Here is a 19,337-nt window from a genome sequence, read left to right as displayed (position 1 = left end):
TGGACGGATGTTGTAGAGAAGTCCTCTGGTGTTGGACAGATATTGTAGAGAAGTCCTCTACTGTTGGACAGATGTTGTAGAGAAGTCCAGCTGTGGGCAGCCTGCGCTTTGAGCTTCTTACTGATTTGTTGTAAGAAAGTGTAGCATCTTCCTTTTTTACATTTACAGTATTTAAAATTTTTCAGGTCATATTTCTGTAGAACATATTGAGGTTTAATTCACCTGTTAAACCCACTGACACCTGCCTTCGTGAATCATTATCAATGTGATGTTTCCACAACACCCTGTAATGTTATCATGTCTATCTGTGGTCAGATGCCCAAAAGAAAATAATAAATATACAAATCCTCTTTAAATCGGTAGCTTCAGCATGTTGAAGTCCTCTTATGTTTAATCTTCCCCCCCCCCCCCCCCCCCCCCCCCCCCCCCCCCCCCCCCCCCCCCCCCCCCCCCCCCCCCCCCCCCCCCCCCCCCCCCCCCCCCCCCCCCCCCCCCCCCCCCCCCCCCCCCCCCCCCCCCCCCCCCCCCCCCCCCCCCCCCCCCCCCGTAGTGTAAAATGAATCCTGTATTACGTCTTTAAATGAAGTGACAGAGACCTGATTATCAGTGATGTTCAAGGATCTACTGCGAAAAGCAACATGCAGATTTCCACTTGTGACCAGTGGGCGTGTGAATTATTATTCATGGTAATATGGGGATAATTTTTTACTATGATTAATAAAAAAAAAATCATATCTTAGTAATGGCAATATCTGAACAACAAACATGTATGAAAGCACCTATATTTTATACAGAATCTGAGTTACTATTGTTTTAAAGAAGTGAGGGAAAACTTATGTTTAGTTTTGTCTGAATATTTTACTTTAATGCTGACATATTAACTATAACACTTATTTTGTTTCATTTTTATGTTCTTGAAATTAAAGATAAATTATTTTTTAGGACTTTGCCATATGAAGAATATTGTTATTTTAGGGCCTAATTGCCCTCCTCATTGTGACCAATGCTGTTCAGAAGAGATTTTTTTTTTTAGTGTGATTGTAGGATTAAACTTTGTTTGTCTGGACTCGGACGTTCGTGTTAAACACTTTTTTTTTTATTATTTATAAAAGCAACAAGGCATTGGCTTCATAGGAACATGAAATATGTGCAGTGTTGGAGTTTAGCTGTATTCCACCAGTTTGAGCTACTGGAATTAAGACATGACATTTTGTAGTCCAGATTAGTTTGTGATTATTACCTGCAGGTTTCCAGATCTCTTTGAGAATTTTTTTTTCTCTACTTTTAGTACCTTATAAGAATCACAGAGTTGTCTTCTACTGCAGCTTGTTGAACCACCAGCATGTAAAACTGAAAATGAGCCGTCATATTGTGGTCATGTGTTTTCAGTTGCAGCTGAGAAACCAGCCACTAGAGGGCAGCCAACCACCAGTTTGTAACTGTGCACGCTGCGATTTCTTGTAAAATCAATGATGATGCATCTTAGCTGCTCGGATTTAATGGTGTCTGAGTGAAGCTGCACACAGCAGCAGGTCTTCAGGTGGAGACAGAACCACAGGGTTTCACATCCCAGCAGCTCAGCCAGTTCTTCAGCCTCATATTCAACATACATAGAAATCTGTAGATTTTTACTTTGTGTTAAACTTCAGCGTCTGATTTACTCTCAAACATCTTCTGCAGCTTTTTCTCTACTCAAACCTCAGATGGAGGTTTTTTTTTTTTTTGTGACTGGTAAAGATTTTAATTTGTGTTAAATGTGGCTCTGTGCTAAAACGAACCTTTAAGCCGTCTCGCATGACCCGCTGAGGGAAGGCCAGGTCATATGTTCGACCACCTGAGAGACCAGAAAGGAGCTACAGGGGAATGAATGATGCTTCTTGTCTGTCTGACACAGTTCACAATGCTTCAGTCTGTCCATCCTGAAACACGCCGTGTCGGGACACGTATCTGTATGCCGCCTCAGCAGCATATTTGCTGCATATTTGTGAATTACAGTTCAAAGAGCTCCAGCAGAGGACATATTTAGAGGACATTGTGCTAAAATTAAATTAAGTTGTGTGTTTGTGATTTGAAGTTGTTCCACATGAAGGACACAGTGACATTCCTGTAACACTGTTTGGTCTGAAAGGCCTCGTCTCACTCGCTGAGAGGAACATGTGACTAATTTATCATCTGGGACCAGAGATGTTTCGCTGCGGCTGAGTTTGGTTGTATGCATTTAGATTGTTTGGTTTTGAACTTGGTGTTCGGTTGAAGTCGTGAGGCTTAATGATGGCCGGTTGGTTAATATTATTGACGTATATAATGTTGAAACTTATACAGTAACGTATATTCACATAGCTGAGCTCCACCCAAACCAGCTCATTCAGCTTCTTTTATGTGCACAATAACAAACTGACGTTCAACACACACATACTGAACCAGCATGATGAAGAGGCTCTGACCTCCTTCTGCTGTATGATTACATGCATACATAATGTAAAATACAGTTTCTGTGAGATTTTATTTCTGCACCTTCAAAAGCTGAATTATTTCCGCCTGACCGGTCGGTCATGTATGAGCATTAATTTAATGTGATATTTCAGTCATGTATGGGCATTAATTTATATATTGATATTTCAGAGCTGATGATGATAGAGAAACCATGTGATGATATTTTTTCTTCACATATTACAACCTGGCATTAAGTGAGATGGATACACATGTGGCTCATTTGTGATAAATACTCATTAGGAAACTGCTGTGGGTTTATTATAATATATTATATGATAATCAGTCTGAGCAGTGACGGAAAGAAGACTTGAAGAGCTCCTAATCAGCATAAACTTGATGAAGATATTTTACTTTCTGATTATGAGTCGTCAATCTGAACCAAAGACAAGAAAAAAGATTAAAAGATGTTTTTTTTAGATGTTGCTGTCAGAAATTTGCATAACTGGAAACATTTGGCTTTCAACCCCATATTAACCTTTTAACAAGGATTAGATTAGATAAATCTCCCTTCTTATTTGATTATTTTAAGTCCACCTTTTTATACCAGTTCTAAAATCTAATGAGCATCACCGAGCCAAGTATTTTTATATAACACAATTATATACAAGGATTAGATTAGATAAATCTCCCTTCTTATTTGATTATTTTAAGTCCACCTTTTTATATCAGTTCTAAAATCTAATGAGCATCACCGAGCCAAGTATTTTTATATAACACAATTATATGCAACGAAAGTAGAACAAAATGCTGCTCAACATCAGACAGAACCAACACAAATAAGATGGACTTGAAAACTATGAAGTGATTTTAAATAAATGAACCTGGAAAACAATTGAACGTCTTTGCAAATCAGGGAAATATCAAGCAAAACAACACTCGAAGATGTACATCTGATTCATGAGCAGGAATTAATATTACAATTAATACTGACAGTATAATTAAGATTGAACCTAATCACAAGCCGATGCGGAAGTGTCTTAAGCTGCAATACCACCGAGTGCCACTAGAGGTTGGCTCCAAAAAGCCTCCAGCTCCATAGACTCCCATTCAACTTCTCTCATCAAATACAAAGTCAACAAAGTGTCTCCACCAGTTATCTCGGTGTCGTTAGCTAATGTCACTCCTTCTTATTAGTTAGGGGGTGTGTCTGTTTGATTGACAGGCCTGTGTTGCAGTCAGGTCACAGCGATCGGTGGGCGGGACGTAGTATCATCAAGTTTCCAATCAGATCAGTCAGATCCACCACAGGCTCCTCCCCCAGCTCGTCCAAATATGGTCACTTCCTGCTCCAAACACTCCAAACTAGCAAGAGGGTGACGGACAGAATCTGAACTGGTCCAGTTGAGAATTGCTGACTTGGACACATCCTGTGGTCATTCAGCATTGTTATTGTCACCTGGCTGAACACATGAGAATCAACTTTGCTTCATAAATACCCATTCTGATCAATTATAATGGTTTGATATTCATGATCAATTCTTCACGAGTCACTTTATTAAAATCTGACACAGGAGGAAACTTTTGAGTTGCAAAAATTTGTATACGATGCTATAAAAGAACTTATTTTTCTAACATGCACTGATTATACTACATTTGAACCATATCATCAGCCTGAATTGGACTCTAGTGAGTACTCTGAGGTCCACAGTCCGGTCTTGTTGGGTATTTCCTGACATTGAGCAGCTCCTGTTATCGCTGATGTGGGCCAGACTGGGCAGGGTATGTGCTCTGAGTGGTGTCGAGATAAAGTGGATTGCTGTGCAGCCCTGGTGATGAAAAGCAGCCCGCTGTTTACCCGTCGCAGCAGATAAGGCCCTCCTTTTTCCCCCAGAGGGAAGTGAGCTCAGTCCCACAGGGACGGAGTCACACACAGCGCCAGGGGCGAGGGGGGGGCGGCCGGGGCCGCTCTCCAACAGGACAACCTCCATGCAGAAGAGGAGTTTACCAGAAGGAAGGAGCAAAGGTCCGACCCAGTGAGCCGGGACTTCCCTCAGGCGTCAGGATGACTTGCCGTTAGCGAGCTGACGGGGCATCTTGTGACTTTATCTGGCCGACAGAAGAGGAAGAAAGTTGTGAGGGACGGTCACCGAGCCAGAGGACACGTCGGTGTTCCTCTTTACTTCACAGCAGCAGCGACATTCATGAAGAAGACAAGAAGACTTCTGTAAATAAACAGGACACACAGCCTGCAGCTGTCTGCAGTCGTTACAGAGAGGCGGTATGGACGTGGGCTTCTCCTCCCTGCGCTCCGAGGCGGTGGGAGCCATGAGGACGGTGCTGGTGTCTGCTGAGAACCTGCAGCTCACCCTGAAGCCTGAGCTCAGTCTGGAAGAACAGGCCCTCACACGCAGCTGCACCACCAGCCCCAAGGACACGCACACACATGGGTACTGTAGAAAGATCACCAACACTCGTCTAACTTCAGACTGGGAATGTTTTACTGTAGAAAGATCACCAACACTCATCTAACTTCAGAGTGGGAATGTTTTATGGGACAAAGGCTGCTCTTCAGATGCGTAATGTTGGTCAATTAAATACTTTTCCAGTGGGATTCAATAGAAAACTCTAAAACGTAATCATAGTGGATATAGGAAACTTTAAAATGATGTTTTGAAGTATGTTTTCTTTAACAACTTAATATGCTGCATCTTATTTAACTCGAGAGGAGAAGACAAACTTTAAAACTGCAGTTTTTTTTCATAGGATGAAGATTATTTTATCACAATATATATAGAAGAATCTCGTAAAAACACGGTACATTTCGGTGCTTACGTACAATATAGTATAAAAAGAGATCCTCTTGTTTTGGTACAAAATTTCGTAACCGGGCTACATACATAAAAACACATACATAAATACACAACTTTTGCCAGACCCCTGTCTGAGTTGCGTGTGCTAACTGGAGGCCGTACGGCCTGGAGGCTTGCATCTGTTGATAGTACTGATGGGACACGATTTTCAAATGTTCAAATAGTCGTTAATATTGATTCGCTTACTATTACTCTTCTATATTTCCCATTTTAGGTGGCAGAAGGTGGCAGTAATTCACCTAAAAGCTGTTTTACCGGCTTCCATTAAACAACATGAGGAGAACACATTAAGACTTCAGAGCTCTGCAGGCAAAATTCAGAGTGAATTTCAAATAGTAATTTTGCTTTAAATGCCGATCCCTAATTGATAGTATATTAGGCGTTTAGGGGACATCAGTAAATTGTACCGCCTAGTGTTAGCTTGCATGTGATGTATTCAGGGAACATCTGTAAATTGTAGCCGCAGTGGGGCTTTTACGTTCTCCCTCTAAACTGCATCAAAACCAAACATTTCTACGGGAATATTATTTTTAGTTGAATTTATAATGATGACGCTTTTCTCTGAATTAAACTCCCCAGCAGTTTATACAAACACAGCGGAAACGAGCAGTCGAGACATCCGTTAAATGGCAAACATTTTGTGATTTTTGGCTTCTTGAAAATGAAGTTATATAACTTTTTACATATTACTTTTTGTTTTAATAACGTTAATAGGTTTTGAGGTTTGTTGTTAGTTGGACTAAACAAGCGTTGTGAAGGTTTCACTTCACTTCTGTCAGCATTTTATGATTCTCTTTCAAACCATATAATCGACAATCATTGAATTAATTAAGAAATAGACTGAAAATTTATGGTGGGATTTCATAGTAATGAATCCAGATGTCGTTGACTTATTTCAATAAATTTGTCCACTGAATTCCCTCTAAAGGAAGACCTCTACGTTGATTTATTATCAGTGTTACAGCCTCGGTACGGAACAAACCAGCTGCTGTGTAGGTTTACAACCACATTATCTTGTATGTTAGCATTAGCTGAAGAATGAGCATTAGCACTCACATGACGGATTGCTGAGCAGTTCTAGCAGAGACTATTGTGATGCTGCTGCTGTGTTGTTAAGGAGGACAACGTTGCTGCTGTGTTGTTAAGGAGGACAACGTTGCTGCTGTTGTTAAGGAGGAAAAAGTTGCTGCTGTGTTGTTAAGGAGGACAACGTTGCTGCTGTGTTGTTAAGGAGGACAAAGTTGCTGGTGTGTTGTTAAGGAGGACAAAGTTGCTGCTGTTGTTAAGGAGGACAACGTTGCTGGTGTTGTTAAGGAGGACAAAGTTGCTGCTGTTGTTAAGGAGGAACAAGTTGCTGCTGTTGTTAAGGAGGAACAAGTTGCTGGTGTGTTGTTAAGGAGGACAAAGTTGCTGCTGTGTTGTTAAGGAGGAAAAAGTTGCTGCTGTGTTGTTAAGGAGGACAACGTTGCTGCTGTTGTTAAGGAGGAACAAGTTGCTGGTGTGTTGTTAAGGAGGACAACGTTGCTGCTGTGTTGTTAAGGAGGACAAAGTTGCTGCTGTTGTTAAGGAGGACAAAGTTGCTGGTGTGTTGTTAAGGAGGACAAAGTTGCTGCTGTTGTTAAGGAGGACAACGTTGCTGCTGTGTTGTTAAGGAGGACAACGTTGCTGCTGTTATTAAGGAGGAACAAGTTGCTGGTGTGTTGTTAAGGAGGACAACGTTGCTGCTGTTGCGTTGGCTGTGTGCAGCATCAACTGAAACTTGTATCAACCTGTGTGACCTGTAATCTGTGTAGCTGGCACAGATGTTGTTGTCATGGAGATTTCCCACTACATTTGGTCCAGCTGTAACTTCTCCAACTGATTAGTTAAGTCAGCTCCACACTGGTCCCTGTACCTCCTGACCTTGGCCGGGGTCACCAGGTCTGCTGTGTGAGTATACGGCTCTGGATTATTTCCACTCATTGTGTAATGAGCGTAGACTGTAAACTGATTTAGAGACTTTTGGAACAGACTTAACCCGATTGGCACTGACCAACATAGGACGTGTGTTTGGTGCTGAAACTCGGCGAGTTGTAAACAACAGAGACTTCCCTCAACGTGAGCAGCGAAATATAATGTCAGTAAATGACCTCTGCAGATTCCTTACTCCTTAATATTTTCTCACTTCTTTTCGATCTACCGTCGAACTACATTTTTGCTGCATTCAAATGGACCTCGTGAGCTCGTGGTTACAACACGGGAAGTCGTGTGCACCGTCAACATTGGCAACGGTAACGTGGATGAAGTCTAGAAGCCCCGGAGGCTAACGGTCTATCAAGCTAATAGGAAATGCAAAAACACAGAAAAGATGACCTTAATGTGAACAGGGTTTCCAGACTGGAGCTGAGAGGAGCAGGTGGGCGGAGCCAAGTGAGCCCTGATCACAATCAGACTGCTTCCTTTGTGCAGGAATGAAGACCTGAAAGTGATGCTGGAGAGCAACAAGGAGTCGCTCAAACTGGACGCCATGAAGAGGGTCGTTGGGGTGAGAGCCTCATTGAGATCCACTGAAGGTTTCTGTGATTAATATTGGTGACTAAATTGTTTCATTAAGTGATGTTTTCTTTTTTTTTCTTTTTCAGCTGATTGCCAAAGGGAAAAATGCGTCTGAGTTGTTTCCTGCTGTTGTGAAGAACGTAGCGAATAAGAACATCGAGGTATGACAGCATTGAGAAATCGCAGAAACACATCATCCTTAGTGTTCGTATCATCTTTACTGCAGCTGCATGTTGTGATTCATTTCGTTCTTGTGCCACATACCAACCACAACTTCATGTGGTTTGGCTTTATTTAAAAGCTTTTAATTTACTTTGTTTTTTAATATTTGTTTCCATCCAAAGTAAACTCCACAAACAGGAAATGGTCACAGCAGTGTAATGAAAGGTCCAAACTGTCTTCACAGGCAATACAGACGAACAGATACCCATAATGCACCACTGCAGAGCCATGGGACTTCCATTTTGGTTCAGATTCCCTTACAACAAATTTAAAACAAATTTAGAATTTGATTACAAGAAATGAAACAATCAAATGAAACATAAAAACATTTTATTAAAGCACCATAGGAGAAGTACAGTCATCAGGGTTTTTCTGTAACCTGAGCGGTTTTAATCTGTTTGCTGTTTTCTATCAGAAGATTATACTTAAATTAAACTTAAATTACCAAAATCCGTTTTACATCAGTCCTTTCTGTAAACGGCATATGTAGTTGAAATGATTCATTCTTACTTTGGATTAGAATATTTCCTTACTTCTATTATTAGAATCTCATTTTAATTGATGCTGTCTCATCAGTCAACAGCAGCGCAGCTCGCTTCATTTCTGTGAATGTAAACTGGTGCAGCAGCAGCATGAACTGTAGGATCCTGTGAGCCTTCGTCAGTGCTCCTCTACATCCTGTAACGTGTGAGCCATGATGGACTCGAACACCAAGCAGCTCCAGAGAGACTCTCCTGGACACAAAGTGTGAATATTGATCAGCAACAGAATCATCAGGCAGAGGAGGGGCAGCCTGTGAGCTGGGGGGCCTGAGGCCGGCGCTGTGTGCAGGGCACACAGCCGCAGCAGCTCGGGGGGAGGGGGGGGGGCAGCTGGGTGGAGGTAATTGGGAGGAGAGAGCCCTCAGTCACATCTCTCTCTCTCTCTCTCTCTCACACACACACACACACACACACACACACACACACACACACACACACACACACACACACACACACACACACACACACACACACACACACACACAGCTGCTCAGGTAGTCAACGGTTTCTCTCACCTGCAGTACATCCTGATAAACACAGCTTCTTCTTCTTCTCTTCCTTCTCCTCCTTCTTCTTCTCCTCCTTCTCCTCCTCCTTCTCCTCCTCCTCCTCCTCCTTCTTCTTAACTCACATGAGACTGTGTGTGTTCGCATGTTTCAGCTGCTTCGTATATGACATTCAATGAATGAGAGATGAAGACAACATAGAGTCCCTCTGACGCTGGGTTAGTCTCCCTCGCCCTGCGTTGCCGTGAAGTTGTTGGTGGTCATAGAAACCATTTCCAGGAGGGCAGATGGGTTGTGTCTCCGTCTTATAGTGAGTAATGCCATTAATTCCAGCTGTAATGAGCAGGACGATGATTGAGAGCTGTGGCGCTGCTGCATTAGGAAGCATGGCGCTGACTCATGCTCTCTGTGATTGGACCTAACATGTGACCTCACTGCTGACCTCCAGCTTCAACCAGGTCATAAAGGAACTTATAAACGGTCATCATTTCTCATGACCTCCTTTCTGCTGGTTTCGTTATCTATTAATCCGTTTCTTCTTCGGCCTTTCTGAGCTGCAGAGGAGTGACCTTTGACCTCCAGTTAAAGCTGTCAAAGCAGGACAAATATTAACTCGGGTCTTCCTGTGAGGTGGGAGGTGTGGGGGGGAGGGCGATCATTCAACGGCATATCTGACAGGAACACGAATATAATGCACAACCTCCCTCTCTGCCTGAAACAACAGTCTGCAGCTGGCGAAGTAACGGCAGGAAAACTTTCAAACTTCTCTCCGGCCCCTTGAAATAATAATAAACTCTGATGTCCCTGTGGAAGAAAAAAAAAAAAAAGAGCCTCTATTGTTCTTTTACAGTCTTTTTATTTCATGTAAAAAAAAAAACTCCAGCATGTTTTCTGGATGGTTTCCACTCGTGCTGCTCACACTCACTTCCTGTTTCACATTTTTTCCGTTTGTTTGTATATTGTTGTCCGCAGCTGAAGAAGCTGGTGTATGTGTACCTGGTGAGGTACGCAGAGGAGCAGCAGGACCTGGCTCTGCTCTCCATCAGCACCTTCCAGCGGGCCCTGAAGGTAAATCTGCACCTCCTGCATGGGTTTATCTTCACTGACGTGGTGAAGTTAAAGTGTTTCAGGACAGAAAGAGAAATTTTAGCGGATGCTGTGCATCATTTTCCGTGTGTTTTAGTGTTGTTGTTTTTTCTGATGTTTTAAAACACTGTAATCATTATTATTTATTTATCTGCGTCTCAGGACCCAAACCAGTTCATCCGGGCCAGTGCTCTGAGGGTTCTGTCCAGTATCCGTGTCCCCATCATCGTCCCCATCATGATGTTGGCCATCAAGGAGGCTGCAGCCGACCTGTCCCCGTACGTCAGGAAGACGTCTGCCCACGCCATCCAGAAGCTCTACAGGTACACGGGAATGAACTCTCTCAGTCTTCTTACCGCCTCCTTCCTGATCGGTTCATGCTGAAAAGGTTGGGTCGTGTTCATATAAAGATTTTCACCCTGCTGTAATCTTCATCTTTTAAAATGAGTCTTTATGACAGCGCCGTGGATCAAAGAATGAAATATTAGTATGCTTGATTTCAGGGTTGATACCAGGTGATGCTGCTTAACATGACTGAGGACACTTCTGCACTTTGTTAACTCTGCACCTTTTTATCTGGTTTCACAGTGAAATTTTAACTCCATACAGAGCATTTCATTATTAACTCAATCGAACAAAAAAAAACATGGTGTCCACAGTCGAGGTGTTCTCTATCACACCGTTTGCGATACTATCGCTAAATTTTCATACGATAAATACAATCATTGATATTATCAGTTTTCTGGCATGTAGATGTAATGACATCATATTACTACAGTAGCCTGATTATTGTGTGTTACATGTGTAACCCACAGTGTTAGTTTTACTGATGCTGAAAGGAAAACGGTTTGTTTATTTTAACACGTATTAAAACTATAACACTAATATTGGTGAAATTGTAGCTTCTTAAAAATCAATAATAAAATATTTTTCAAGTCATTCTGTTTACAGTCAGATATAAAGAGAAAAAGCAGGAGAACTACACGACATATAAAAACTATAATCGAATAATCGGTTGTTAAAATTAATAATGAAATATTGTTCAGTATTTAGTATCATAAAGAATATCGTAAATGCAGAAACACCCAGAAACATGATGTTATTAATGTTATTATTTTAAGTTAGACTGCAGCTAATGATTATTTTATTATCAATTACGATTTCTTGAGTTAAATGTTTTGATTAGAAAATGTCTGAAAGCAGTGAAAGGTGCACAGTTTCTTTAAAGGGATATAAAATCGATTTGTTTACCACAAAGCATTAAGTCTGTAATCAGATTTAATGAATAAAAGCAGGAGAACTATTAACTTTTTCAGATGTTTGAGCCGACAGTCCGACAACAACTAGAACATTTAATCGTTTCTAAAAACAGTTTCTGATTAATTTTCTGATCAATTAGCTGACTAATGGTTTATTTTTTGGTCCCCTGCATGTATGATCCTGTCTACTGACACATGCACAAAACATGATGTTTTACATGCGTGAACACAGTTTATACTGTTTATCACTCGTTATAAAGGAGAGCAGTGAGCGACGGTTCAGGGGGACGTTTGTGTGTCAGACAGAAATAAGACGTGCTGATGGACAGTTGATCTGCGTCTCTACGAGGACGCAGACATCTTCGTAATCTGCTCACACACATGGGAGACATGATTAGATTTGTTCATCCCCACGTGAATAATTGTCCTTCAGCGGTGGACAGTTTGTCTCACAGCTGCGTGTGTTGTGTCCTCAGCCTGGACCCGGACCAGAAGGAGCAGCTGATCGAAGTCATCGAGAAGCTGCTGAAAGATAAGAGCACAGTGAGTCAGAGAACACACACACACACACACACACACACACACACACACACACACACACACACACACACACACACACACACACACACACACACACACACACACACACACACACAGACCAGCGGGGGGCGCTGCAGCCCAGCGGTTCTCCTCCCCGCTCGCCATCCCTCAGCTCATTCAGCGATGCCACGGTTTGTTAACACCCACTTAAACCCTCCCGTCTTCAGATGCTCCGTGTTAACAGTCCATTTGGAGGGAATTTTCCCTCTCATGCTGATGTCAGCTTAATTTTCTCACAGGCCAGATTCTTCCGCTTTTTTCCTCAACGGACCGTAAATGAGTTGGACTCTGAGGTTCTGTGTTCAGGCCCGGCAGCGTGCAGTCGCCCATTAGGAGTCAGCAGGCAGCGTGTTGGTGTGAGGAGGTCACGGTGAACACTGAAGGTGTTTGAATGTTTCACACATGTAGACTGTGTTGTAATTATGTATTCATAGAATATACCTGCCATTATACAAACAAAACAAAGGGGCCCAGACCGAGGGGGTGGGGGGTGGGGAGAGAGCCCAGCACCAGATGCGTAGCATATTTAGCGGTGGACGCTAACGAAGACAGATGACTTGTCCCTGCTGGAGCCCTCGGTGTGAGGCCTGGGACGGAGGGAGAGGGCAGCAGCATCACACCTCCAACCCCCAACCCCCCCACCCCCACCCCCCGACACACACACACACACACACACAAACAAACATCAGTCTCTGATGAATGGAGGAAACGGTCAACATGGTGGAGGCTTGATCAGGAGACAACAGTGCATTTGTACAACTCTAGGAGGATGCAGTGGCGTATTTAGAGGTCCAGGCATGGGAGGGGTGACGTGGGAAACTGCAAACAAGCAGGTGGATGGTGGTGAACTGGCGTTACTATGGTGATGATAGGAGAAGGAAACATTTGGTTATTGGTCAGTCTGACATTCACCTTCACAGGTGAGGCCGTTTAAACGTCTGTGACACATGAGGGTGGGTGGGTGGGGGTGTATAGAGTATATGGGATGGTCTGGGGAGTGTGTGTGTGTGTGTGTGTGGTGGGGGGGGGGGGGGGACTGGTGGGGTAGAGAGTAAATGGTTAATGGGACGTCCCGGTGACAGAGACAACATGTGAGTTTGTTGCAGCCGTTTTACTGTGATGGATCTATTATCCAGCCATTACAAGATAAATGATCGATCTCTCCCCTCCCACCCTCCCCCCCACCTCCTCCTGCACCTTCTGCAAAATTGAAATGAGAACAGAAAGGGGGGGAGGGGGTGCTATGATTAGGGGCTAGGTGAGACGCCCATTAATTTAAGAGGGAGAGCAGGGAGAGGAGGGAGGGAGAGGAGGGAGGGGAGGGAGGATGGGCCGACCCCACACTGGGCCATCCATCACAGAGCAGCTCGTCGTCCCTGACGTGATGACCCAGCACTCTCTGCCTCCCTAATTAGAATTCATAGCAAAATAGATGCAAGGAAACGCTTTGGGCCCTTCATAATTTTATAGGAAATTTATTGTTATTAGAAGAACCATTTGCTTAGTGTGATTTTTCCATTACCGGCTTGTCACGGCGGCGAGATAATGTGGAGGAGGGGGAGGGGCCTGAACCCCACAGATTGGGGTGTCAGTTTTGTTGATGGTGCATGTAGTTTACCTTGGAGCTGTGTCTAATGGGGGAAGTTGGTGGAGAATGCACAAAGCCTTGCAGCAGCATCACATGATCAGAGGCAGCTCGTAGTATCAGTCAGGAGAGGTCAGGTGACACATGAGTACACACAGCACATGCTCAGTGTGGACTCTGACTGATGCTGAGAGCTGCTCTGTCTACAGTATTATGTGGTTGGTAGTGGTACCAACTGAAATATGCTGTGAAGATAGTCTTTTCACTGTTTTATTTATATTTCCTGTCAAAATAATGTGAATATTATTCATTGGAACAACTTTCCATGTATTTTATTCCATCTACATTTTCAGTTTACACTCTCTGTAGAGGATTAACAGTGATATTGTCGGATAGAGATTCTCATATTGACCCAGATTCTCACCCTGAAACCTGAGCACGAGCTGGGGGGGAGTCAGAGGTGTAACCTGACTGATCTGATTGGAAAACTGACGATACTACGTCCCGCCCACCGATAGCTGTAACCTGACTGCACCACAGGCCTGTCAATCAAACAGACCCCCCCCCCCAAAAAAAAAAAAACAAAAAAACACATCTTTTTGAATCTTATTTGCTAATTAATGACAGATTATTTTCAGATGGACCGCCAGAAAACAAATAAGAAGGAGTGACTTTAGCTAACAACACCGAGATAACTGGTGGAGACATTTTATTGACTTTGTATTTGATGAGAGAAGTTGAATTGGAGTCTATGGAGCCGGGAGATTTTTGGAGCCAACCTCTAGTGGCACTCGGTGGTACTGCAGCTTAAGGCTCTTCTGCATCAGCCTCATTTTTCAGACCTGAAGCCATGAACACTTTTATATACAGTCTGTGAGTCCAACAGAAAACTGTTCAGTATTTTAATTATAAAGATTCTTGTTAGTTTTAATAAATGTTTTCAGCTCATTACTGGTTCCTCTGAAGTTCTTCACTCCTACTGATGTGTGCACAGCGAATTTCTGATCTCAAATCAGGTGATCTAAACTGTGAAAACTGAAATCTAAATAGTTTTTATTCCTAGCTGTAAATATGTCTTAACTGTCAGGAGATAAATAAGTTTGGTAACCATCCTCACTGTGTAATCACCACATCTACATCTCTCTGCTGGAATATAAACATGAAATCTCTGCATGTCTATAACTTCATACATCACTGTAATTCTATAAAATGTGGTTGTTTGATCCCGCAGTGATTCATCCATCAGGATTAGTGTGTGAATGTCAGAGAAGCTCATCATCACACAGATTTAAGGGACAGAGTCTGCAGCCTACACACACACACACACACACACACACACACACACACACACACACACACACACACACACACACACACACACACACACACACACACACACACACACACACACACAATCAATGCAAGCTCATGGCGGGGCTGATGGGTAACTGCAGCGGGTTCCCGGGGGACCGCCGAGGGCCACCAGGCTGTAATTGGGAGGACCAGATTCTGCTGCCTTCCTCTTCTTCTTCTTCTTCCCCTACCGCCTGCCTGGGATAATGCTGTTTGCATATTAATACACTGCCGTGTCACTCACTCTTTCTCTCAGTCAGTCAGTGAGGGTGGTGGGGGGAGGGCACAAATCCAACAGCCAAATGGGATTTTTCCTTCGACCAATAAAACCTGGTTGATTATCAGCTGCTGCCGTCATGAACGTTTATTCTCCTCCTGATGGATTTTATTTCTCACACACGGTTGTCGAAAACTTATGATTGTAATTATTAATTAAACACAGAGAGGCTGAAATGAGTGTGTTTTAATGAAAGGTGTAAATTAGCATTGTGTTTTTTGTTTAAAGTGCAATAATAACCTGTTGACCAGTGTTTTATTTCTGTATATTACTGCTTCTTTAAAGGATGACGTATTAGTTTAATTGTAAACCCTCCATTAACTCGTATGCTAATCTGGTAGAGAAGTGAATAAAAATACGCTCTTCCTCATGAGTTGGTCTCTGAGTTATAACGTGTGTATAATCCCCGGGTTCTGTCGTGCAGCTGGTGGCGGGCAGTGTGGTGATGGCCTTCGAGGAGGTGTGTCCGGACCGCATCGATCTGATCCACAAGAACTACAGGAAGCTGTGCAACCTGCTGGTGGATGTGGAGGAGTGGGGTCAGGTGGTCATCATCTCCATGCTGACGCGCTACGCCAGGACGCAATTCACCAGCCCCTGGAAGGAGGTGAGGCAGACGGGTTCAGAATAATAACGATTCCACTGACAAACATGCTATCATAACTTTTTTAAAGCCTTTTGGTGTTAAACAGGTTGTCAAGACATCTCCTGCTGATGCTACAGCTTAAAACATCAAACATTAAATTTCATTTAGCTGACGCTTTTATCCAAAGCGACTTACAACACACCGATGGTACGCCATTTGGAGCAATTTAGGGTTCAGTGTCTTGCTCAAGGACACTTAGGCATGTGGACAGGAGGAGCTGGGGATCGAATCACCAACCTGCCGATTAGTGTGCAACCCACTCTACCGACTGAGCCATAGTCTCCCAGCCCAAGGCTCTACATCCTGGAATATCTCCGTGCTTCAGTGTGATGTTGTGTGTTTGTGTTTCAGGGCGTCGTGTTCGACGAGAACAACGAGAAAACGTTCTACGACTCAGAATGTGAGGAGAAACGAGATCAGAAGGAAACGAAGCCCTACATCATGGATCCAGATCACAGACTGCTGCTGAGGAACACCAAACCTCTGCTGCAGAGCAGAAACACAGCCGTGAGTTAATACACACCTACACACACATATATACAGCTATACATGCACACATATACACGTTAATACACACCTACACACAAATATATACACCTATACACACACACATATATATATATATGCATATACACACCTAAAGACACCTACACACACATTATTTTGTAACAATTATACCAATATATAAAGATCATAAAAACAGTTGGTAGAATAAAATTGTATTTGCTTGAACCATGTACATATACGCATCTGTCTGAATGTGAGAAGGAAGAGTTACAGAAAGTGAAGTTCCTGTCAGGAGACAGAGTCCTCCTCATTTTAGAGTGGAATTAACACACATCTCTAACAAAGCTGTTTGAAATTCATTTTTTAAGTGTGGGGGAAGCATAATGTGTTTGTGTGTAAATGTGTGCGCTTCTTTTTAAAGATGCTGTAAAGTAGAAATGAAAATGAGTTTTAAGTTCATCACACCACAGAAGTATGGGTTGTTAACTACCCATCCAAATTTGAAATAAATAAAAAAAAAAAAAAAAACTGAGCTGAAGACGGATGAGAAACTGTTTAACGGTCTAGCTCCACATTTCAGTGCGAGGTATTCAAACTTTGCACATGCTTTCAGCAACTAATTTCACACATATACAGTGGGTACGGAAAGTATTCAGACCCCTTTACATTTTTCACTCTTTGTTTCATTGCAGCCATTTTCTAAAATCAAAAAAGTTCATTTTATTTCTCATTAATGTACACTCAGCACCCCATGTTGACAGAAAAAAACAGAAATGTAGAAATTTGTGCAAATTTATTAAAAAAGAAAAACTGAAATATCACATGGTCACAAGTATTCAGACCCTTTGCTGTGACACTCATATTTAACTCACATGCTGTCCATTTCTTCTGATCCTCCTTGAGATGGTTCTACTCCTTCATTGGAGTCCAGCTATGTTTAATTAAACTGATTGGACTTGATTAGGAAAGGCACACACCTATCTATATAAGACCTTACAGCTCACAGTGTATGTCATAGCAAATGAGAATCATGAGGTCGAAGGAACTGTCCAAAGAGCTCAGAGACAGAATTGTGGCAAGGCACAGATCTGGCCAAGGTTACAAAATAATTTCTGCAGCACTCAAGGTTCCTAAGAGCACAGTGGCCTCCATAATCCTTAAATGGAAGAAGTTTGGGACGACCAGAACTCTTCCTAGACCTGGCCGTCCAGCCAAACTGAGCAATCATGGGAGAAGAGCCTTGGTGAGAGAGGTAAAGAAGAACCCAAAGATCACTGTGGCTGAGCTCCAGAGATGCAGTAGGGAGATGGGAGAAAGTTCCACAAAGTCAACTATCACTGCAGCCCTCCACCAGTCGGGGCTTTATGGCAGAGTGGCCCGACGGAAGCCTCTCCTCAGTGCAAGACATATGAAAGTCCGCATAGAGTTTGCCAAAAAACACATGAAGGACTCCCAGACTATGAGAAATAAGATTCTCTGGTCTGATGAGACCAAGATTGAACTTTTTGGCGTTAATTCTAAGCGGTATGTGTGGAGAAAACCAGGCACTGCTCATCACCTGCCTAATACAATCCCAACAGTGAAACATGGTGGTGGCAGCATCATGCTATGGGGGTGTTTTTCAGCTGCAGGGACAGGACGACTGGTTGCAATTGAAGGAAAGATGAATGCGGCCAAGTACAGAGATATCCTGGAAGAAAACCCCTAACAGAGTGCTCTGGACCTCAGACTGGGCCGAAGGTTCACCTTCCAACAAGACAATGACCCTAAGCACACAGCTAAAATAACAAAGGAGTGGCTTCAGAACAGCTCTGTGACCATTCTTGACTGGCCCAGCCAGAGCCCTGACCTAAACCCAATTGAGCATCTCTGGAGAGACCTGAAAATGGCTGTCCACCAACGTTCACCATCCAACCTGACGGAACTGGAGAGGATCTGCAAGGAAGAATGGCAGAGGATCCCCAAATCCAGGTGTGAAAAGCTTGTTGCATCATTCCCAAGAAGACTCATGGCTGTACTAGCTCAAAAGGGTGCTTCTACTCAATACTGAGCAAAGGGTCTGAATACTTATGACCATGTGATATTTCAGTTTTTCTTTTTTAATAAATTTGCACAAATTTCTACATTTCTGTTTTTTTCTGTCAATATGGGGTGCTGAGTGTACATTAATGAGAAATAAAATGAACTTTTTTGATTTTAGCAAATGGCTGCAATGAAACAAAGAGTGAAAAATTTAAAGGGGTCTGAATACTTTCCGTACCCACTGTATATAATGTACTGAGAAGCAAATCTTGGAATTTGCTTTACAGCATCTTTAACCTGTTGACACACATAAACATTGATGGAAGTGTTTGACTGCAGCCTCTGTCTCAGCTGATGCTGCCGTTTCCCTGTATGGACGTGCACACACTCCCCAACGTACACACACTCCCCTCCGACGTGCGCACACACCCCCGACGTGCAGATACACTTTCTTGCATAAATGCAGCGTGCACACTGGGACACACACACACACACACACACACACACACACACACACACACACACACACACACACACACACACACACACACACACACACACACACACAGGAACACCTGCTACACACACACACACACTCTCCAACAATGAGGAGAGAAGTGATAAAAACCCGGTGAGAGCAGACCTCCATCATCCTGCAGCCTCAAGGTCTCCGTCTGAGGAGCAGCGGGAGGACAGATGCTCCCAAATGAAAGTGTTGATTAAAATGTGACACGCTGTGTCTTTTACTGGCGACGACGCGGTGACATCCTCCATCTTCATCGACGGCCGAGCTGCTTTCATTCTGCCTGCGGCGACGGACACACGTCCTCCTGCTATTTAAAGCTCCTCTGAAAGATTACCTTCATATACGCGTGTCAGGAGAGTCTCTGTAGA

The 19,337-nt window shown here is 43.2% G+C and overlaps 1 protein-coding gene across 2 annotated transcripts in view; it reads left to right on the top strand.

Annotated features, from left to right (window-relative positions):
* ap3b1a (adaptor related protein complex 3 subunit beta 1a) overlaps positions 1-19,337 on the top strand; it is a 52,055-nt gene that overhangs the window by 2,115 nt on the left and 30,603 nt on the right. Inside the window, exons 1-8 of one of the 2 annotated variants that reach the window (XM_069701790.1) lie at positions 4,441-4,880; positions 7,752-7,827; positions 7,925-7,999; positions 10,081-10,176; positions 10,357-10,517; positions 11,930-11,996; positions 15,693-15,875; positions 16,266-16,421. In XM_069701790.1, coding sequence (XP_069557891.1) covers positions 4,714-4,880; positions 7,752-7,827; positions 7,925-7,999; positions 10,081-10,176; positions 10,357-10,517; positions 11,930-11,996; positions 15,693-15,875; positions 16,266-16,421 — 981 coding nt within the window. In that variant the 5' untranslated portion in view covers positions 4,441-4,713. Of the gene's footprint in view, positions 1-4,440; positions 4,881-7,751; positions 7,828-7,924; positions 8,000-10,080; positions 10,177-10,356; positions 10,518-11,929; positions 11,997-15,692; positions 15,876-16,265; positions 16,422-19,337 lie in introns of those variants that run through there. The other variant, XM_069701798.1, reaches the window with a different exon arrangement.

Source organism: Brachyistius frenatus, unplaced genomic scaffold, assembly GCF_029030835.1.
Source record: "Brachyistius frenatus isolate BFR_SWC_R1_liver_20210118 unplaced genomic scaffold, ASM2903083v1 Contig_3, whole genome shotgun sequence".
NCBI classification, from domain to species: Eukaryota; Metazoa; Chordata; class Actinopteri; family Embiotocidae; genus Brachyistius; species Brachyistius frenatus.
Note: the sequence above shows the minus strand (reverse complement) of the source record. Positions and strands in the feature narration are given on the sequence as shown.